Genomic DNA, 22,446 nt, shown 5'->3' with positions numbered 1-22,446 from the left:
TTTCTGAGAGTAACGTTCCTGAGAGTAAGCAGAGGCAGGGCAGCCTGACTTTGGAAAGACCCCTGCTCTTACCAAGCTGGCTCTGCAGCCTCTAGTTTGTAGAGAAGTCACTGCACTTTACTTCTCCTCCCAAGGAAAGGAGGAGTCACTAGTGTTGTAGGCTTAGCCCCTCAAAGCAGCACAATTTCCACTGTGGAGATATCCAGGTTGAGTCTTGCCCCATATGGTCTCTGGCATTTACTATAATGCCATGGTGCCAGGGAGCCACAGCACATCATGAGGCAGATGTAATTTGGGAGACATGCAGCATAGAGGGTCCTTACTTCCACCTGGCACCAGTTCACCAGGGTTACCTCAGCTGTCTCCCATGAGAGTGGCTCTCCCCTTATCCAAGTAGCACCCTGGTCATGTCTGAAGCAGGTCTACAGTAGGAAGAATGCTAGGTCAAAGCCGAGACACCATGAGACTTCCCATGCCAGAATTCCAGGAGGCGTACCCAAGAATCGCAGACTTGGGACAGGGTGAGGCAGATGTACTCAATGCAAAGGTGCCAACCCGGGGCACCTGAGCCCTCTTCTCAGGTGCTACCAGACCAGCCTCAAGCCTGAGGCTTTTAGAGGCTATTTCAGAAGGCGCTATTCTAAGGGGAGCGCCGGCCACATGCCTGCTGTGCCTCCAAATCTGTTTTGATGGAGTTTTTACACCTGGACAGATTTAAAGCTGCTCCTCTCAAAGTCTTGCACTGCGGCCTCTGGCTGCTACTTGGATTTTCCCTTTAATGGAAACAAAGTTTAGACAGTCTTCTGTTAAGCAATCACATCTGAAAGTGGAGCAGCTTGCATTTCAAGACCTTGTTGTACCCAATTAGCCCTTGGAGAAGATGCACCATTACCTTCCTTTTTTTTTTTAACTGAAGAGAAAAAAACGAGCCAAGGGTTAGGAACTCCTCCATCATACACAAAACCGCCCCACCCTGCCCCCCGCAACTTTCCCTGTGATCACACAGGCTGAGGCTGACCCAGCGGCAGCTCCAAGTGGGGACCAGAGGAAACCCCAAGAGTAGAAGTGCGTGTCACCCTGAGTACAGACAAAGTACAGCCTCAAAGGACAAACCAAAACAACAGCGACAAGGCAAAGACACCAAGACTCTTGGCAGTGGCAAAGCACCCAGGGGTGAAGAGGGCGAAGGCACATGGTGCACATGGCACACTGACCGTCGGGTGATTACCTGGCAGACTCTGCGGGATATGGGTGGGCACGGCAGCGTGTGGGAGAGGCGCTGCATGGGGCGGGCTGGAGTGCAAGCCAGCCAGAAGACCTGAGAGAAAACAGGAGGGGAGAAAAGAACAAAACACACACATTGAAGACAGGCACGGAAAAGCAGCTCCAGCAGGCAAGAGCCCCTGACAACCTGCCAGGCCAGTCTGGGCACCACACCCAAAGGGGCAGTGGGGGCTCAGCACAGTTCCCGGAGATGTTCCCCACAGTCACACACCAGACTCAAACACAGGAACCAGAGTACATGACAGCAGGACCCCTGGCCACAATCTAGAGGTTCCCAAGTGACCAGAGGCAGCAAAGAAGCACTTACTGTGGCCAAGGCCATGGTGGAAGGGCCCAGGGGCAGGGCCTGTGACGATGGCATCCTTGGAGACCCCTGCTTTGGCAGAGGAGTCAGCGCTGAAGGAGAGCACATGGACAGGAATAGGGGTTATAATTCCCACGGTGTTCGAGCTCATGGCCCCAGACAGTTTTGGGCTGCTGGATTTGTAGGGTGAAGCCATCAAAGAGGAGCCAGTCAGCATCACAGTCCCACTCGCTCCTTTCTAGGGAAGAAACACAGCAAGAGGTAAGAACTCCAGTTCTGTTCATGGCTGACTCACACCAAACCTGGCAACACAAAGGAGGACACACACATCCATGTCAGCTGGCCCTCGGAGGCACCCTCCGACCCTGCAGCCCCAAAGACAGGACCCAGGACAGTCTTTATGAACCAACATGGAATGGATTCCAGGCAGCATAATTTTTTAAAAAGCAGGATATTCAATATGTCTCCTACAGAGGTTGCAGTGAGCTGTGATCACGCTACTGCAGTCCAGCCTAGGTGACACAGCCAGACTGTGTCTCAAAAAAAAAAAAAGCCTCCTTTGTGAAGGGAAAAATGTAATATACATATCCATAAATGTTCATGTGTATGTGTATATATATTTATACACATACACATACATACATATATATATATACCTTTGTATATATTTATTAATCTTTTGTTTAAAAAGAAAATAAACCAAAAACTAAAAAGCTTAGTTACCTTACAGGGGTGGTGGGTGCAGGAAAGGAGGTGAGACCTCCAACAGACCTTTCTATGATTTTGTCTTTGCAACCACTTCATTTATATATTAAAAAAACAGGCCGGGCGTGGTGGCTCACGCCTGTAATCCCAGCACTTGGGAGGCCGAGGCAGGCAGTCATGAGGTCAGGAGATTGAGACCATCCTGGCTAACACAGTGAAATCCCGTCTCTGCTAAAAATACAAAAGATTAGCGGGGCGCAGTGATAGGCTCCTGTAGTCCCAGCTACTCGGGAGGCTGAGGCAGGTGAATGACGTGAACCCCAGGAGGCGGCGCTTGCAGTTGAGCTGAGACAGCGCCACTGCAGTCCAGCCTGGGTGACAGAGCAAGACTCCATCTCAAAAAAAAAAAAAAGAAAAGAAAAGAAAAAGAAAAAGAAAAAAAAATGCTCATTCCCTCTTCCCGAACCTGCTAAATTACTGGACTCTGTCCTTCAAAAATCAACAGAATCACTCTTAGAAGGTCCTGCTATTCCTGGTCCATGAACACCCCCACATGACTCCACTGAGAGAAGACTGCACCTCCATCCGCCTTGTTTAGAGAGACGGAGAGGCAAGGGGTCACAGAAGGCGAGTGCTGTGGCTCATTCTGTGCCACACAGACCCAGCCTCTGAAGAGGCATGGTGCTGGCTGTCTTTTAGCTCCCTTTGCCCTCTTCAGAAGAAGCTTTAGGCCATCCTGGGCTTCCTGTCACCAGAAAAGTGAATACCTGAGAACAGGGAGCCCAGTCTCCCGTCTCCCTTCCTACGTCTGAGCCCACTGTTCCTACCTGACCTGTGGTTTTAGATCTCTCTCTCCACCCGGGGCAAGGCAAGCAACCTCATCCCCAAGGCCCCTGTGAGTGGGGCAGGGCAGGCTGCTATGCCGGATACTCACTGACAAGGAGGTAGACGATGTCACACCACTGACTGAAGAAGGTACGGGCGCGGTCAGCAACTTTGCCACTCCCTGGGTCCCTCCACTGGAATCTCCGTTTGGACCGCCTGGAGGCGCTACCAGGGTCAACTTCTGGGAAACAGGCATTTTTTTCCCTGTTGAGCTTGGGACGGGTCGGCTGGTGGCCTGTCCCATGGAGGGAGGCTGTATGCCAGGGACCAGGCTCCCAGAAGCAGAACTCTGGACTGGTGTTCCTCCCGAGGAAGAGCTGCCAGAAGAAACCCCATGTTTGGAGACAGAGCTGGCAAAGGGATTATTCTTGTAAGATGAGCCTGCAGAACTGACTGAGTGTGGCTTTGCTGGATGGCTCAGGGCAGAAGAGGACGAGGCTGGGGTCTTGTGAGAGCTGCTGCTGGAGGCTGGCAGGCCTCCTGAGGTGGCTGGTGCAGAGGGATGGAAGCCCTGGCCTTTGGCCGCTGTCTTCACTAACTGCAGGAAGGAACGATGACACTGGGGGGGAGAAGCCTTTGGGCCTTGGAGCTTATTGGCAAATGGAGATGGGGGCGTGAAGTTTTTCTGTTGCTGAGTGCCGGCATGAAAGACTTTGACCTGGGGGCCAGGCACGGGAACTGCCACTTGGGGCACGTGAGACGTCCGTGGCAAGCTGTGGTGCTTTGCTTTGGACTGATGTACTTCTGGCAGGCCCTTATTGAGGGGAGCCTGGCAGGACAGCTCTTTGTAGCCAGAACTCTCTGGTTTTTTCTCCTGAGAGGACTGCCCCAGTGCCAGAGCCTGTTCTGCCAGAAAATTGAGGGGTGACTGCAGAGAGCTAGCTGGTGGTGGAGCAGAAGGACTGGGCTTCACAAAGTTCCTTTTTTCTTCTGCACATAAAACACCTCCAACTTTTTCTGCAGGTGCTTTTGAGGGTGCAGGCAGTGTGAATTCAGAGTTCCCAGCTGCTCTGCTATTCAATGCAGCCAATTCCTTGGACACAGCTTCCACAGAGGAGGCTGGATTGCGGATCAACTCTTCATCCAACGAGTCCTCCACGTTGACAGGAGGAGGGTTAGCAAGGCCGCCCGATGCCTGGGATGGGAGCTCCCTGCTCGAGGCCCCAATACTCAGGCCTCCTGTCTGGTGATCTGAGGGCAAAGCAATGGGGCCACCAACCTGTCCTGATGGGACAGAAACCTTTTTATCAGGCTTCGTAGACGATTCCTAAAGGAAAACAGAAATGCTGATGTTTAGAAAGGTCCAAAGATGTCAACATTGGCCTGTTGTGAGGATATAAACGTGAACTTGAGGCGCAAAAAACTAGGTCTTCCTGTATAATTACAAAACAAGCGGTAGGAGAGAGCAGGAGCCGCGCCCACCTTGACTTTAGATGCCATGGCTTCATCACCCCTGGCGAGTATCTGGTTGGCCAGGGCTAGGTTTACCCCGGCATGCTTCGTTGCTAAGTACAAACATGCCACCAGGAGAAATTTTCTTCTGTTTTGAAAAGTGTAAGACTCTCATGAAGAGATACTTTGCCTACTGGCATTCCCACTGTCTTAGCGCACTCCTAACTGCAATCAGACCAAGGCATGGCATGAAAATTGCTTAAAGCAGCTATTTTTTCCTCCTTGATTTTTCCCATCACCTAACTCCTCAGACTGGGTTCAAAGAAGATTAAGTTTTTCATGGGAACAAGAATGGGGTCTAATACTTCACTCCTCCATCCCTGGTGCTCAATACAGTGTGTCTGGGATATTGTGGGAGCTCAACAGATACTTAGGAGTAAACGACTTGCACATCTCATTCTCATGGTCTGCTTAGGCATGGCTAAGGGCACCACACTAAGAACTGGAAAAAATGTTGATAAAAAGCAATTTTTACTACATTGAGAGGTTTCTGCAACATCCAAGGTAATCTTCACAGTGTCTATTCTCCAGCCACTGTACTGCCCTCCATTTCCGCCTGGTGGCTCAACAAAGTTGCCTTTTCTTTCTGCTGTGGCTCCAAGCTAAACTGCACTTGGCTCGAGTGTATTTCTTCCATACAAAGATCACAGTTTAATACCTTCACACCTGCAGGGGCTCTTGACTCCTCAGAGGGCTGCCAAGAAGATCCCACTTAATCCCACAAGAACCCCAGGAATTGGGCCAGCTGGGTACTGTTTGTAGAACCAAGGCTAGAGGGGGGTTAAGTGGCTTGGGTCTCTGTCCCGGTGTAACTTCAAGAATGCCATCCTGAGTAGCTGTCCCCAGACCAGTAAAGATCAATGAGCTTCCACAGTCACTTGACAGGTTTCCAGAGCATAGCTGCAGGGAGATGAGCATAGCTGACATGTGACCTGAGCAAACTGACTCACCTTCACCTTGATTTTAGAAGGGTTAGCCATAACTTTCTTCTTGGCCCTGTTCAAAGGAATGAGCACAGAAAAGCTTTAGAGAATATCCAGAGGAGACCAAAAACAACACTTGTCCCGAGATGTGAAAATACCAAGACACTCACAGGATTGAAGTCAGGTGTCCATGGCCTCGTCTGCTCTCCTTAAACAGAGTCCTGAAAGACACAGAACACCAGGCATCTGTACACGCCCGAGAAAGCTGGGACTCTACTCCCAGAGCTTTGCTAGTGTTGCCGGTACTCAGTGGCTATCCCTCATTAAATGTCAATTGGCCAGGTATAGTGGCTCACACCTATAATCCCAGCACTTTGGGAGGCCAAGGCAGGCGGATCACCTGAGGTTAGGAGTTCAAGACCAGCCTGACCAAAATGGTGAAACCCTGTCTCTACTAAAAACACAAAAATTAGCCAGGCATGGTGGCGCACGCCTGTAATCCCAGCTACTCGGGAGGCTGAGGCAGGAGATTCGCTCAAACTAGGGAGGCAGGGGTTGCAGTGAACCGAGATTGTGCCATTGCACTCCAGTCTGGGCAACAGAGCGAGACTCTGTTCCCCTCACACACAAAAAAGGTCAATGGATTGGGGAGCCAAATTCCTGGTGAGAGGATCGGAATGGGCCACACTGGCTGCCCAAAGGCTGAGTCTGGCTTTTACCAATAAAATGTATGGCTCTGCCTCAAACCTCTCATGGTGATGCTTCCCTAAAGGGCACAGCACTTTCCTTATTGCCTATTCCCTCCATTCCAGGAATAAAACGTGGAGTGACCCAGCGCGTCTCTGTCCAGAGAAACTCAACAAAAAATGTTCTTCATATGAGTCCAGCCTATGTAGAGAGGACTGCAATTTCAAAGGTTCCAAGATCTGTCCGCACAACAGATGATTCGGGTCCAATCAATAAAATCACTCCAGCTAACTTTCTCTGTCCTGTGTATGACAGAAATAACTTCATTCGCAGGAAGCGACTTCATACAAGGTAGCCTCTGAGACGGAAGCCTGGCACTTAGTTCCAATAAGGAGTCAGCCCTGCTCCCTGCAAATGAGGCTTCTTCAGGAGCATCAGGAAAGACCCAAGATGAACCCATCTCTCAAATGCTCGCAGCAGCCTGTATGTTCAAGCAGGAAAGTGCGGCCGGGCGCGCGGGCTCACGCCTGGAATCCCAGCACTTTGGGAGGCCGAGGCGGGCAGATCACAAGGTCAGGAGATCAAGACCATCCTGGCTAACACAGTGAAACCCCATCTCTACTAAAAATACAAAAAATTAGCCGGGCGTGGTGGCGGGCACCTGTAGTCCCAGCTACTCTGGAGGCTGAGGCAGGAGAATGGCGTGAACCCGGGAGGTGGAGCTTGCAGTGAGCTGAGATCGCACCACTGCACTCCAGCCTGGGCAACAGAGCGAGACTCCGTCTCAAAAAAAAAAAAGAAAAAAAAATGGAAAGTGCATATTGAGATAGGAGGCCAAACCTCAACCTGAAGTGGGACAAAAAATATGACAAAAACAAAACCCTGCAGGCAACTTCCCTTCCTCCAGGGAAGATCCAGAACACCCTTTCCCAGCTACCTGCATGTCCCCCAATTACTCAGGTGAGATCAGAGTTGAGGCAGCTAGACAGTGACTCCCTGTAGGCAGGGATCCTGTTGGCCTGGCACAAAAGCAGCGTTCAAATATGTCTTGACTGCACAGATGCCCATCTCAGCACATGGCCCTCACCTGGCCTGCATCCAGCCTTTGGGCCAGAGGGGCTTGACCTCCGCATCCAGAAAGCCCTTCACGCAGTCCTCCCAAGCCTGGGCTTTGTTGTTCCTCTCCAGGTCGTGGCTCTCCAGTTTGATCTTCACCACCTGGCACAGTAGCTCCCTGAGAAGGAGGCAGAAATCAGAAACTCCAAACTACTCCAGATGCTTCTTCAAGGTTCCAATCATGTGCTTTCAGCAGCCCTGATGAAAGTAAATGAGCCTAACCTTTGTCAGCAATAGGGGATGTGCTCAGACACTGCCCAACCAACCCTCCAAAGAGGCCAAGTCCCAGTGGGGGCACACCTGATCTCATCATTCCACTGGAACTTCTTCCGAGGTCCCATTATCCTCCTGCCCCCTTTTTCTTCATCTTCTTCCTCATCCGAACAAATCCGGTCCCTCTGCTCCTTGTCTTTCTCCTCTTCCAGCATCCTACAGGGTGAATAGAATTACACGGGGCCCCAAGGTGCTCCTGCCCACCACCTCTCCCCTCACCCTCTGTACAACTGGGACTTCACAGAGAAGGAGAAAAGGCCAGAGAAGAGCCAAGAGGCTCCTGGAGAAATGGCAGTACACACCGAGAAACGGGAGGGGAAGAGGCAAGAGACGAGAGGGTCGCGCCATGCAAGCGCCAGGACAAACTTACTTGGCAACCTTTGCCTGCGTGTGTGCCTGGCATTCATCCTGGTACTTGGCCATCTGCTCCGGCATTGCCCTGCCAATAGCTTCCTTGAGCTTCTGGAGAGGCTCCTTCAGACGCCCCCCCTGTGAAGAGCGGGACAAAATTCAAGCCAGGTTTACACATCGCTCTTTATGTTCAGGACGCACGACAGGGTAATCACAAGGAGGCAGTGGGGCAGCAGATGCAGCATTGATTAAGACTCAGTCACCCCTCCACCAGGCCCCAAAGCCAAAGGGCTTCACTCTAGAGTCACCCACCTGTTCATAGAGGTGAAGTTTCCGAGCACGCTTGAGCAGGGCATCCTTGCTGCAGGGCAGGAATGACGCGAGATAGGCATACACCCCCGAGCGGACCTGACTGCTCAGCTCCCGAGTCTGCGCCTCTATGCTGAAGAACAGAACACAGTCACCACCTGCTGCAGCTCACTGCAACTCTTGTCTTCATCAGCTCACCATATGCGGAGAGGAAAGCTAGGGGTCAGAGGCAGGTCAGACCCTGTCTTGTTGGTCACACAACGTAACTGAGTGCCCAAGGAAACACATCTTCAGCAATCGACAAACAAGACCAACTCCCAAGCCTGATGAACAGAGTTAGGTAACGTGGGTCAAGGCTCTCAGGTCAAAAACAAGACCAGGAAAACAGAGCCCAGAAGAACAAGCTCTGAAGCACTTTAAGCTTTCAAAGTGGAAAATCATGAGTTACTTGGGGTTGACAGGAAATACTTCCCGGCAGCATTTCTTCTTTTTCCCCCTAGTCCCCAGTTTTATCAACCATTAAGAGGTCAGAAAAAGCCTCACCCCTCCAGTTTCTCCAACTAGATAAGCAAAAAAATATTTCTCTTCAATGCCTTGAGCTGTCCATATCTGGCACGCTCAAGCAGGTTCCTTGTTGACACAACCCTATCATCCGCACCAACGCTCAGGTGCTCTCTGCAGCCCACACTTCCTGACCCAAGGGGCCGATCCAGGCTCTGGCCAGGCGAGGCCATTTGGTAGAACACCCACATTTTGACAACTATTCTTACATACACAAACTCCTCAGCTGTTGAGCAACAAGCTTCCCCTGCCACAAACTGCAACCAGGAGAAAAGCGGCAACACTGCAGGCCAGGCCACAAGGATTCACTTTTCCCAGTCTGGGTTTACAGACATTTGCTCTTCTGCTTTTTAACCCAATTCACACAGCATGGTGTCTCAGAGGCTCAGGTGTGTGGGAACAGCATTAGGGATGACGCACGTGGCACGAGGAGCAGGAGTGCAAGCGAGGGGAACGGCCAGGGACGCCAAGCAACACCCAAGGCAGAACAGACCCCTGAGGCCACCAGGCTGTCTCTCATTCTTCAGGATTCTCAGAGACAGGCAAGCAACACCTTCTCTCTCTCTTCCTCTCATACCTGCCAAGAAATCCTCTTCCAACAGGCCATGATAATCATATGCTATTAATGCCTGCTGCCTAAGATCAGGGAGGTCTACCACTTCTGGAGACAAGTATTTGGTATCTCTGTTGTGTTTTGATTTTTAATAGAAAAACAACAATGAAACCATGTTAATCCAATTCTTCTTTTATCTCATTGGCGGTCACCTTTATGCAGTTCAATTATACTCCCATTCTCCCCTGGCTGGCTTGCCCCAAGCTCAATAATAGCAGAAACAGACAGACAGACAGACAGACAGACAGACGATACTCACTCTAATAGGATTCCATTAATATCCTGGGTGAAGAACTTCTGTCTGCTCTCCCCCTCAGCAGCTCTGGCAGCCTGGTGCACAGCAGACAGTAACAACCATTAGTGTACTTTCCCCACACGTCCCTCACGCTCACCCACAGGAACAGGAGTCACTGCTCCATGAAGAGCACCTGTCAATACAATCACACCGCCACCTTTCCAACTCCACCCTAGTCCCAGGTTAAGTTCGCCTGCAATCAATATTCTCTTTTCAAATGCTGCTGCAGCATCTGTGGGCTGCCAGTTCTTCCCAGGACTTAAAAGAGTCACAGAAAAGAAAATCACAAAGTCAAAGCCATCACAATGCACTTGGCCAGAGGCCAAAAAGGCCAAATAACCCCTGTGCCCATACACTATCAACTACACCATTAGTTGGGATTTCCATGTATCTACAGTACAAAAATATTCAAGAACTTCAACCAGCCTATAGGATTTAAAGGCCTTTTTATCTACAAAAACAATAATAATGTGCAGCTCTGGCACTTAAGGACATCTAAACTCTTTGACAATTCCTAATCTACTTATGGTATACCACGAGCTATTAGCCAGACCATGTGAATAACTAACCCAGCATATTACCTATTAACACCAGATTATAGGAGTTTCAGTACAGTCTTTAGTTTGCTTTCCAAAAGAACACAGTTAACACACACCCTGGATGGCAAGCTCAGAGACCCCTGAAGCAACCATATCAGGCAGTCACGACACTGCGGGAACACAAGAAAGCAGGCCCTGCGGAAATTCGCATCAGGGGTCCTGCGAAGTCTGCATCAGGGGTTCTCACACTTGGTTGCATACTGGAATTCTCTGGGTAGCTTGGAGCAACTCAGGCCACTTAAATCACAATCTCTGGAAAGGAGACTCAAGAATGTGCACTCTCTAAAAGAGGCCCAAGGACACTTTCAAAGCAGCCCTGCGGATGCTGATGTGCAGAGAGAGCTGGGAACCACTCATCTAACCCCAAGAGCTGCTGGTCTGAAGGCTTTGTGTGAAATGAAATTTCTGAAATCAGACATGATATACAATAACGACAGCAAACAAGGGTGATAAAGTGACTACCTAGAATGAAGGGATCAACCCCTCTGAAACTGCAGACACTGCTAACTCCCCTACCATTTCCCCTACTCACCTTCCTCTCACTGCATCCTGTGGGACCCCTTCCAACCACTCTAACTACTCCATCTGCCTCCTCCACCAGCTCCTTTCCATAGGCGGACCCCAGGATTCTCACTAGAACCCACTTCTCCCAATAACTTCTTTCCCCCTCAGGGCTGCAAAGTAACACAGATAATTGTACACTCAAATCTAAACTAAACCCTAAACCCTCTCATCTAAGCTCTGGACCAGAATTTCCAGTTATCTCCGAGTAATTTCCAATTACAGTCAACGCCTGGTATAGGCAGGGGACTGGTTACAGGACCCCCGCATATACCAAAATCTGAGTGCACAGTCAGCCCTGAGGAACCTGCCTATACAAAAAGTTAGCCCCGTATATACAGATTTAGCATCCCTCAAATCAACCTACATTTGGTTAGAAAACGTCTGCGTTTCAGTGGACCCACGCAGTTCAACCCTGTGCTGTTCAAGGGTCAACTGCACTTCTGTGGATGGATGACCCACTGGTTTGCAAACTCAACTTACACCAGACCCACTGGCTTCTGCTCTTCCGCCTGTGCTCCCCACTTCTAATAACTGCACTCCAACCTTAAGACCGCCACTCACTTCTTCAGAACACTTCAGCAGCTCTTTCCAAGCCTAGTATCAAACCCAAACTCCTTCACATGGCATTTGGGGTCCTCAACGATCTGGCCCAGCAATTCACCAATTTGCCCATCTTCAGCTCTGCTCCCTGCCTTCTCCTAGGGAATCCTCCCTAGGAGGCCGGGCAAGCCTGTTGCCTCCAGTCTGCTTTCTATATGCCCCCCAAGAGCCTCTCTTTTACCCCTTAAGTCAGGTTATTTGGCCGTCCAGATATCACAAAGCTTACTTCATTCTGCTCTGTACTACAGTCCACCATCTGCATATCTATTGGGTCCATTTATGTAACGAGCTCATGGAAGACAAGAATGGAACCTTGGCCCAGCGCGGTGGCTCACACCTGTAATCCTAACACATTGGGAGGCCAAGGTGGGCAGATCACTTGAGCTTAGGAGTTTCGGACCAGTTTGGGCAACATGATGAGACCCTGTCTCTACTAAAAATACAAAAAAAAAAAAAAAAAGGCTGGGCATGGTGGTGCATGCCTGTGGTCCCAACTACTCTGGAGGCTGAGGTGGGAGGATCACTTGAGCCTGGGTGTGGAGGTTGCAGTGAGGCAAGATCGTGCCACTGCACTCCAGCCTGGGTGACAGACCAAGACCCTGTCTTTAAAAAAAAAAAAAAAAAAAAAAAAGAACTGAGTCTTATTTATCAATATATTTCCCATGGCTGTCTGTCACATAATATTTACTAAATGTTGACTGAGTGAATGAACAAGTGAGGATACTCCTGTAAGATGGCACACCACAGGGAGAGAAGCTTAACAACAAACTACCAAAACTAAGTTGGAAGAAAACATGCAAACCTCAAGCTTCTCCAGATCCGTTGGCTAGGGGAAAAGCCAAAGGGGTGAAATCCACAGATGAATAACAAAAAAAAAGGGCATGACTTTTCACCCAGTCATATGCCAATTTCTTACCCTCTTAGAAACATTCAGAATTCTACCTTGGCACTTGGAAGGTACTAGAATTATATTAGTCTGAGAAAAAATAAAACAACTTTTTTTACTTAAGCTTACGCTGCTAGTTGTAAGATCCAGAAGCACCCTCACATGAATTCAAACTAATTAACATGTATTTCATATGCCACACTGTCAGACCCATCGACAGCTTAAATTTCCAATCAAATTTTATCTTATTATTTTTTATTTATTTTATTTTAGTTTTTGAGACGGAGTCTTGTTCTGTCGCTCAGGCTGGAGTGCAATGGCGTGATATCGGCTCACTGCAACCTCCACCTCCCAGGTTCAAGTGATTCTCCTGCCTCAGCCTCCTGAGTAGCTGGGATTACAGGCACCTGCCACCATGTTCGGCTAATTTTTTTTGTATTTTTAGTAGAGATGGGGTTTCACCATGTTGGCCAGGCTGGTCTCAAACATCTGACTCCAAGTGATCTGCCCGCCTCAGCCTCCCAAAGTGCTGGGATTACAGGTGTGAGTTACCATGCCCGGCATCTTATTTTATTGAGATGGTCTCACTCTGTCACCCATTCTGGAGTGCAGTGACGTGATCATAGCTCATACAGCCTTGACCTCCCAGGCTCAATCCTCCCGCCTCAGCTTCCCAAGCAGCTGGGACTACAGCTGCATGCAACCATGCCTGGCTAATTTTTAGATTTTTTTTTCTCACTGTGTTACCCAGGCTGGTCTGGAACTCCCGGGCTCAGGTGATCCTCCCACCTTGGCCTCCCAAAGTACTGCGATTATAGGCATGAACCACCATGCCCGGCCAAATTTTCTGTTTAGATAGCCATTTGTGCAATATTTCAGAAGCTTTCTATGTAATCTTTATGCAATCTTTAAAAATATTTTAAATAATATTATGTACTTTAAAAAATATTTTTCTGAAACCTTTTGAATTGCATAGACAGTATCTCTGAGGGTCTGGCTTTATACCGAAGAGAGTTGACTGCGGCATTTTAAAGTAAATCTAATTAAAAGAGCAACTGGATATATATGATAGTCTTCCAAAAATAAATGAGGTCCCTCACCCCTAAAAAGAGACACTCTTACCCCAGAAGTTGGGTAAATTAATCAATCCTAAGTTAACTAGGAAACGAAGTTAAACATCCCAATCATGCTGATTTATAAGAGTTCCAACAGCCTTTTAATGAGCTGTTTTATTTATTCTAAGAAAAGCCATTTGTAGCCTTTCAGCACCCAGCTCTAAATCTTATATACTGTTATCTGTTTTTGCTGAGCAGGAGAAAATCTGGCATGATTTTTTAAAAAAAGATCAAACAAGTTGTTTTGGTTTTCTTTTCCCCCCCTACCTTATTCTCTTTGGATCCATCTCTCCCTGGACTTCTTGTGATGAGGGGCTCTAATTCTACAGGAGGGCAGAGTAAAATGGGTGACATAGGGTCTCTTTCATTCCTGCTCTTAGTATTGTCTCTATGTTATGCTTGACTAAAGAGAATCAAAACAGATCTGGGTTATTTGTACAGCCTGAGGCTGAAGAGCTGTCAAACTACCTCAAGACAATAACCCAAAGGAACATCAAACCTGAGCTTTGTCAGCACCTATACTGGCCAACAACCAAGACAAAAGACACCATCAATGCATATTAAGAGAGGCAGGGTAAGGCCATCAAATCACTGGATTCCCTGGGGCCTATACAAATGTACAATACAAATCAGTAACAAAAAACGGGCTAATGAGAGAATGTAGTGAAGATGGCAGAGGCAGTACCAAGGTTCCTTCTCAGAGGGCCTCTTTAACATACACAAGTTTTCAAAGATATTTTTCAAAGTTTTAAGTACCATATTTACTTAAAAGATATATCTAATTTTCACTTCCCAGAAAGAGTTTCTTCCCCTAAGGGATCACTACACATGGGATGAGAATCTGCTATGTATTGTGGCAGATACAAAACAGGAACACAGGCCAGGCACGGTGGCTCACGCCTGTTATCCCAGCTACTCAGGAGGCTGAGGTACAACAAGCACTTCAACCCAGAAGGCAGAGGTGGAGGTTGCAGTGAGTCGAGATCACACCACTGCACTCCAGCCTGGGTGACGGAGTGAGACTCTGTCTCAAAAAAAACAAAATGGAACAACAGCAGCAACAAACCAGGATCAAAGAAATCCTCCTCCTTAAGAGGTGCACCCTAGCTCCCTAATCCTTGGATCTGGGCGGCTCTTGTGATTTCTTATGACCAAAAGTGTGGTGGAAGTCGTGTGATACACATAGCCTCTAAGGCTAGCTCTCAAGAGTCCTGCGGCTTCCACCTTTCCCCTCTTGAGATGTCGCCCTGAGACCACCATGCCCTGAAAAAGGCGGCAGGATGAAAGGCCAGGAAAGAAAAGCCCTGCCAGCACCTGGCCAACCTGCCAGCTGAATGCAGCCATGAGCATGGGCCCAGACTCAGGAGAAACCAACTGCTATGATAAGGCCAATTTTGGGGGGGTGTTTTGTAGACAGTGATAGAAACTGATTTGTGTGCCATCTAGGGCCAAGACGTAAAGTCTAACCAATCTTATAATAAAGGGAAAAGGGGGGAAAAATTAGGGGTATGAAAAATAAAGTGAGAAACACGTAACACTGCTAATGTTCCAGTTACATACAGCAGGTTTACTTTAAATTTTAAAAATGTGATATCCATTTCAAGATCTAGGATAGACTCATTATTAAGGATCCAAATAATCACGTGTGGCTTTTGGAATCATAAGCAATTTGTGTATACCAGCGCATTATTTCCCTGGGAAGACTATGTTTCCCAGCAGATTCTCAGCGGGATCAGGGGTCCAGAGCATTTGCACACACATGTGGGGCCTCCAAATGCCCCGAGAACAGGGCCCTGGTCAGAACAGCGCACCTGAGGACCCTTCGGAGTAGCATTCAGCAATTTTCTAAAATAAGCCACCTTTTTAATGCAACCATGAAAAGTGATGAGGGTTTTACAATATTATGTAAAAAGGCAGGAAACAGTTATTCACAACTATAATTACAGTTGCATAAAAACACATACACAGAGGCTAGAAAAGAATATCCAACTAGAAATTGTTTTTATATTGGCCGGATGGATCATTTCTACACACTTGCCACCCCATTTTCAAAGTTTCTTAAAGCTGTTACAGGAGAAGGGCAATGCGAAGACTCGAATATCAACTTCACATTTGAATATCATATTTTCAAACCAGAACATCAGCCTCTCCTGGTCACCAGCTCCCCACCGGGCCCCAGGCCCACCTTGACTATGGGATCCTGAACCATGTGTTTGTTATGCCCAAGAGCTAACCGACACTTGGCAATCACTGAGGCAGGGCAGGTTGCCTAACAAGGTGTTTACTCAGTTCCGCTTTCTTGCACCAGAGCCCCATGCTTTTTCCGGTTGTATCATTTTGTTGACACTAAATCTGTCCCTATCTTTCCCAAGAAAGTGAAACAGCAAGTCTTCACACTAGAACACAACCTATGGCATGAGTGGAGACACAGCCAAGAATTTGGTTTTGACTTTTCTCTAATGAGCAGCTATCATCACATAGACCTTAAATGATTTAACAAGACTTTCAGAGACTATGAAACAATTTGATTACAAACCAGAGGATTAAAAAGAGCAAGATATAATGTTTGTTTAACATGAATTCTGAAAGCAAATATAGGACAGTAGGCTCAAACACACCAAGTTCAGATTCAGCTACTTCCACCTCAAGGTCATACTTAAGGGATACTCCAAACCCCAACATGGCACAATTCATTTAAATCATTACATTCAAATACAATACTTGAATTTCCAATGCTGAACACAAGCTGACAAAGATGAGATAGAGATTGGAACAGATACTTTATTTGCTTTATATACGGCGTTCAAATAGTTTTTGGAAGTGAGAAAATCATTTTAGCAGTGGCTGACAATTTACCCTGCCCTAAAACACAAAGGATACTATACATAACAATGCTTCTAAAATACTGTAAGAACTGCTGGTTTAAAACCTACAGCTGTAGATTATGAGTGCCACCAGAGCTGCATCACAAGTCCTGATGCTTAAGATAAAATGTTATTTTAACTTAAAGGTAAATGATATTACAACTAATGATCCATGCCAGGTTTACAGTTAAGAAATATGTTACTTGAACAGACAATTCTCAGAGCTTAGGGATCAATTCCCAGTCACTGGAGGAAAACAGCAAGAGCTGCTATATCCTAAAGGTGGTGATGGTGGTTGGTTTGTTTTTTAACAGAGTCTCGCTCTGTGGCCCAGGCTGGAGTGCACTGGCGCCATCTCCACTCACCACAACCTCCGCCTCCTGGATTCAAGTGATTCTCCTGCCTCAGCCTTTCAAGTAGCTAGGATTATGGTATGCACCACCCTGCCCAGCTAAATTTTTGTATTTTTAGTAGAAAGAGGGTTTCACCATGTTGGCCAGGCTGGTCTCGAACTCCTGACCTCAGGTGATCCACCTGCCTCGGCCTCCCAAAGTGCTGGGATTACAGGTGTGAGCCACCGTGCCCCGCCAATGGTGGGTTTTAACGGGGCATGGACGGCAATTAAAATTAAGTTACTTTTCATTCATCACATTGGAAGCATTCCCGTAATCACTACCTAACTCTAGATACACAATGCAAAGGAGCAACTGAAACCTAGTGGCAACGAAGCATATACTCTATGTGCAATTCATATGTTTGCAAACTTTTGTGAATTTGCAAAACCTTCGGAAGAATTCTAAGATGAATCTCTGCCTCAGCTGCCTGTTGCCAACATCATCCATCTATCACATGAAAGAAAAGATGCCGAGTGGAAAACTGACAGAAAACAGAATAATCTGACAGAAAACAGAAAGACAACCATCTCCCCAGAAGAAAGCAAACTTTCCAGAAATGAAGAAATGAAGAATGGCCTAAAATGATGCCTGACGGGCAAGGCTTGCACTGTTTTCTCCCTCAGAATGAGAAGACAGTTTGGAAAAAGCTGACACCTTAACTGCCAACTCACTAAGGTTTCTCTGGGCGAGCTTCACGCAGTGCAGAACCAACGGCAATCTGCCCAAACTGCTTCCAGGAAAGCCCAGCCGCACTGTGTCACCATACCTGAGCCAGCTCCTTAACGCGCTTCTCCAGGGGTGCTGGCAGGCCTTCGGGGAGAGAAGAGGGCTGCCTGAATTCCTGGTCCAATCCCACCCCAAGGGAATCACTTCCATCATCCATATCACGGAAGGGGCTTCCTTCTGGAGACTCACTGAGCAGATGCTCCAAGTCCAAATCCGTCAGCGAGTCCATGGCAGTGGCCGCCTGGAGGAAGTCGTTGTCAGAAGTGGAGCCAAAGAGTGAGAGCAAGGGGTCAGAGGCACCCTCCAGTTCTCGCAGGCCCTGAGCTTCCGCTGATGGGACCGCAACAGGCTTATGCTCCTCCTCCCTTTTTTTCTGAGCCTCTTTCTCCTTCTGAAATTTCTTTAGCATCTCTTTAACGCTTAAAGCCCCAGAATATTTCTTCTTCTTCTTCTCCTTACTGGCATTGAGGGCTGTGAAGCTGCAAGCAAGAGGGAAACTGGTCACTCAGACTACAGGACACTGCCAAAGGGAACTCCAGAGGCCTTCACCCCTGCTCCCAGGGCCATGGTCTCCAGGAGAACCTGTCACAGTCCACCCTGTCATTCCTCCTCCCTCCTCTTGGCATATGGAGCTCGTTCTTGCTGAGACCAAAGCTTGAGAGTTAATACAGGTTAGCAACACAGTGTCACATATGCTAAATTTCCGACGGGTTTTTAGAAACCACTGCCAGGCTGAAATAAAAGGTTGCAAAAAGGGGCAGGGAGAGCAAGAAAAGTATTTACAGGGAGAAAGCAGGAGCAGCAGAGAACAGCAGCAACTTGAAGAGCAGCTGGGGTGAGACCAAGTGAGGAGAAGGAAGCAGGACCACAGACGACAAGGGAAAACAGCAGAGACAGAAGGAGAACTGGGGCAGAGAGGAGCGTCCCGGAGAACGAGAAACATCAGCAGTCACACAGTGACAAGAATAGCTGCCAACACTGACAGTGGAACTATCTGACACACAGAGAGGTGAGCGTGTATGCCCAGAATGGCACTGCGGGAGGCGTGCAGGAGGACAGGAAGGCTAGGCCCTGCTGCCTCTTCCGAAGCTGTGGGGAGGAGGTGAGTCAGCTCCCAGTCGTCCTGCCCTAACAGTTCAGGCTTTATCCTAGCAAAGAAGCTGCTGCCTCTCACCCGGCTTTGGAAAACTTGGACTTTTTCGATTTCTTCTCCTTGTCATAAGTGTCATCTTTTTTCTTCTTCTTTATCTTCTCACCACCTTCCTTCAACTTCCGCTTCTGAGAATTAAAGACAAGGCACAGTTACACGGCTCCCTAACTCAGGGAGCAAGTGCACTACACGGCACTGGCCTTGCTCCGCCCAGGGCACATCCTGAGACCTGTCTCATTTCCTTCATGAACAAAAGCTCTCAGATTGGTCCCTGGACCACAAACCCACAGCATTCCCACCGACGGTGTCTCCTGGAAACACCCAGGGCTGAGACAAAAGTGACCATTCTGGAGCCTGAAACCTTTCTAGTTTGAAAGTTACAAGTGGGCCCTACCTCTTGTTTTAAACACATAGGCAGTGGTAGACAGGTTTTTAAACACACTGATCCTAAGGCTGACTGGTTTTCAGTGGGGTGGCAGCCCTGGGAACTGAAGTCCTCTACACGTCCACAGAAGAGGGTCAGCAAGGGTGGTACACATCCCTCACTCCACACCCTTCCCACCCTTAGGCCACCTCCAGAAACGATCCCTGCTGAGCCTGCTGGGATGTTATGTGAGGTGGACACGATGACCAAGTGCTGCACAGAGCCCCCACAGGCACGTGTCCTCATCAGGGCACATGTGTATGAGGTGAACCATCGACCTGGCACGGCTCTGCCTTTCCACCGTCCTCCTGAGCCGGCCAAGCACCACGTATTCTGACGAGTCACCTACTCATCTGATAGGGTCACATCAAAAAGCATTTCTAAAATCCAAAAGCAAGCACATTCTAACCTTTGGAGACTTTTTCTTCTTTTCTTTAATGAAGTCATCCTCAGACTCTGATGCTTGTCTAAACTGCAGGGTTCCCGAGTTAATGTAAAATCCTCCATACTTCGTAGTCAAAGAAGCAGGAACAAGCTCATCATACTGAAAGGGTGAAACAAACTGTCAGCTCCAAGTTCTGCTTCTGTAGTCCAAAGGTGCAAAGCAGGTCTAGAGAGAGATGTGAGTATGTTCCTCTGACACTTCCAAGAGCATGCTAAAACATCCTTCTGGTCAACATTTTCTGAAGAGGGAACTAAGGCCCGGATCAAGAATGTCACTTTGTCTCTCATCAGCGCTGCTACTGCCTCATGCTGGGAAGAGGGCATGGCCGCTGTGACCCCACCCCCAGCTTCCTGGCCAGTATGAGGAGGAGCTATGGCACAGTGGGTCTGACACGGCATTTTCAGTAACTACTTACCGCCTCAGAGTTATCGATGAAGGAATCGGATTCATCATAACCATACCCCATATCGATCAAGTCCTGTATTCGGTCTTTTCTACGTTTCTTTCCACCCTAAAATGTAAAAGCAACAGATTACATGCTTTTTGATAAATACACAGAATTAACTGTGGCCTTGAACTTCATCAGCTATGACTCAAAGAGGAAAAGCACTAACTAGAAAGGTCACTCTCTCACATACACAAACCCCAAAATCTCCTTTCCTGAAAACCTTTTAACACAGGGCAGATTTGTATCTGTATAAAATGTCCTAGGACAGAAAAATGAACTAAATGGTTTCTTATGCTTCGTACCAAAACATTTCTTCTAAGACGATCACAGGCCCTTCTCGGTTATTTGTCCAGTTAGCTCCTCACTCTAGCTCTGCCATGCCCGTTTTCTGTACCTTAATGCATTAGGTTTAATAACTGCTTCTGTTCTCTCCAAGCTTAATGCTTATGTCCACATCAGTGTTTATTACATGATAATCCACTAAAGGAATACAGAAATGTATGGAAACCTCTCCCACCCAATGAGGTTGTTTTGTTGCTCAAGAGAGAAATCTTACGTATTTTTCTTCAAATTTCCGGGCAAGGGCCTCCACTTTATGCCTTTCCTTTTCTTCGTCATTGAAAGGATCTGACAGATCTTTCTTCTGTAAAGAGATTGTTCCATAAAAAATAAGTCACAAAATAGTCCCATGTCCTTATTCGTAGAAACTCCACTGACTACTCAATACCTATATAAAAACAATGTTTTTCAGAAAAAGGCAAGGTATAAAACATGCTACTATCTCATCAATGTTTATCTTAATTAAGAAAGTAAAATTTCCATTCACGTAGGTTAATAAAACTTGACTGAATGCCTACAATTATCCACCACAGCAGGAGGGGCTACAGGGCTCAAAGACAGCAAAGGGCCTTTAGAAGGAGATGCTCAATCGCTACACAACCACGTTCAATACAGCGGACTTCCCTCGTAACTCTAAAATTTTCTTCATGCATTTAAAAACATTCTAAGAAAGAGTCCATTGACTTCCAAAAGAGTCAATGGCTCAAAAACGTGAAAATCCCACTGAACGTGGTACAAGTTCTTGAGAGCCGTTCTGCCACACTGTTTAGAAAGGTCTGAAATTGCACTTCTCTCGGTGCTACCAAAGTTAAACTCAGGCTTCCAAGGCTTATTTCCATTTTATAAGCTTATTCTTTTCTCATCAAGCAAATTTTCCAGAGATAAGCCTTAAGGTTCTTGAGCAAGGAATCTAAAAAAAAATTTTTTTTTTTGTTTTGAGATATAGTCTCACTCTGTCACTCAAGCTGCAGTGCAGTGGCACAATCATGACTCACTGTAGCCTCAACCTCCCCAGGCTCGGGTAATCCTCCTGCCTCAGCCTCTTGCATAGCTGGGACCACAGGCATGCAACACTAGGCCTAGCTCATTTTTCCTTTAAGTCTTTTATAGAGAGAGGGTTTCATCATGTTGCCGAGGCTGGTCTCAAGCTCTTGGGCTCAAATGATCTGCCCATCTCAGCCTCTCAAAGTGCTGAGATTACAGGTGACAGCCACCACACCCAGCTAGAAGCCAGGAACCTTAACAAGACTCCTGTACCAAAAATGTTTAAGACTTCAAGGTAGGCCGGGCGCGGTGGCTCAAGCCTGTAATCCCAGCACTTTGGGAGGCCGAGATGCGCAGATCACGAGATCAGGAGATCGAGACCATCCTGGCTAACACGGTGAAACCCCGTCGCTACTAAAAATTACAAAAAACTAGCCGAGTGAGTTGGCGGGCGCCTGTAGTCCCAGCTACTCGGGAGGCTGAGGCAGGAGAACGGCATAAACCTGGGAGGCGGAGCTTGCAATGAGCTGAGATCCGGCCACTGCACTACAGCCCGGGCGACACAGTGAGACTCCGTCTCAAAAAAAAAAAAAAAAAGACTTCAAGGTAGACAGAAAACATTAAAGATTGTATGCCTGTTTCAAACAAACTTTCTTATCCCACCCTTCCATCTCTGCCTACTGAAATACTACCTGCAAAGGATCAGTTAAATGATTTGTGGTGTACACATACAATGGGATATTATAGAGCATACATCTAATGAACATACCACAAATGGGGAGTCTTTCAAACACACTTATCTGGATCTTCTAATTTTTCTAGGATGATCACATATAACTTGAGTGGTTATGTAACAGTAAGAAATCCCACCAACCTTGAGGAGCACTGGATTCCATGTATACTACTCAATGCCTTGCCAACAGCAGTCTTCCAATAACTACTATTTCCTGACTGTATGATGGAAGGTCCAGCTCTGTCCAAATACTAATCAGGATATAAGCTCTCTTCTTTCCAAGACCTCCAGGGCCTGTGTTGTACCAGACTTAAACAATGACCGTATTGTAATTTCTGTTACCTGTGGTGGTACCATTCTCCTAAACCATCTACACGTTTGTTTTGAGTGTGGTACAGTGTTTTCTCTACCTTTCT

The 22,446-nt window shown here is 47.5% G+C and overlaps 1 protein-coding gene across 7 annotated transcripts in view; it reads right to left on the bottom strand.

Annotated features, from left to right (window-relative positions):
* Nucleotides 1-22,446, bottom strand: part of UBN1 (ubinuclein 1) — a 36,435-nt gene that overhangs the window by 3,710 nt on the left and 10,279 nt on the right. For 3 of the 7 annotated variants that reach the window (XM_005591159.4, XM_005591160.4, XM_005591158.4), the window contains exons 3-17: nucleotides 20,531-20,617; nucleotides 19,942-20,037; nucleotides 19,491-19,625; nucleotides 18,682-18,785; nucleotides 17,548-17,986; nucleotides 9,723-9,793; nucleotides 8,293-8,422; nucleotides 8,000-8,118; nucleotides 7,657-7,785; nucleotides 7,328-7,474; nucleotides 5,724-5,774; nucleotides 5,581-5,626; nucleotides 3,228-4,445; nucleotides 1,592-1,826; nucleotides 1,229-1,318 (exon numbers count right to left, since the gene is read on the bottom strand). In XM_005591159.4, the coding sequence (XP_005591216.3) occupies nucleotides 1,229-1,318; nucleotides 1,592-1,826; nucleotides 3,228-4,445; nucleotides 5,581-5,626; nucleotides 5,724-5,774; nucleotides 7,328-7,474; nucleotides 7,657-7,785; nucleotides 8,000-8,118; nucleotides 8,293-8,422; nucleotides 9,723-9,793; nucleotides 17,548-17,986; nucleotides 18,682-18,785; nucleotides 19,491-19,625; nucleotides 19,942-20,037; nucleotides 20,531-20,617 (3,097 nt within the window). Of the gene's footprint in view, nucleotides 1-1,228; nucleotides 1,319-1,591; nucleotides 1,827-3,227; nucleotides 4,446-5,580; nucleotides 5,627-5,723; nucleotides 5,775-7,327; nucleotides 7,555-7,656; nucleotides 7,786-7,999; nucleotides 8,119-8,292; nucleotides 8,423-9,722; nucleotides 9,794-17,547; nucleotides 17,987-18,681; nucleotides 18,786-19,490; nucleotides 19,626-19,941; nucleotides 20,038-20,530; nucleotides 20,618-22,446 lie in introns of those variants that run through there. The other 4 variants (XM_074028756.1, XM_015442367.3, XM_045381636.2 and 1 more) reach the window with 2 other exon arrangements.

The sequence above is a fragment of the Macaca fascicularis genome, chromosome 20 (assembly GCF_037993035.2).
Source record: "Macaca fascicularis isolate 582-1 chromosome 20, T2T-MFA8v1.1".
Classification (NCBI taxonomy): Eukaryota; Metazoa; Chordata; class Mammalia; order Primates; family Cercopithecidae; genus Macaca; species Macaca fascicularis.
The sequence above is the reverse complement of the archived record's forward strand: the minus strand, read 5'-3'. Positions and strand labels throughout refer to the sequence as shown.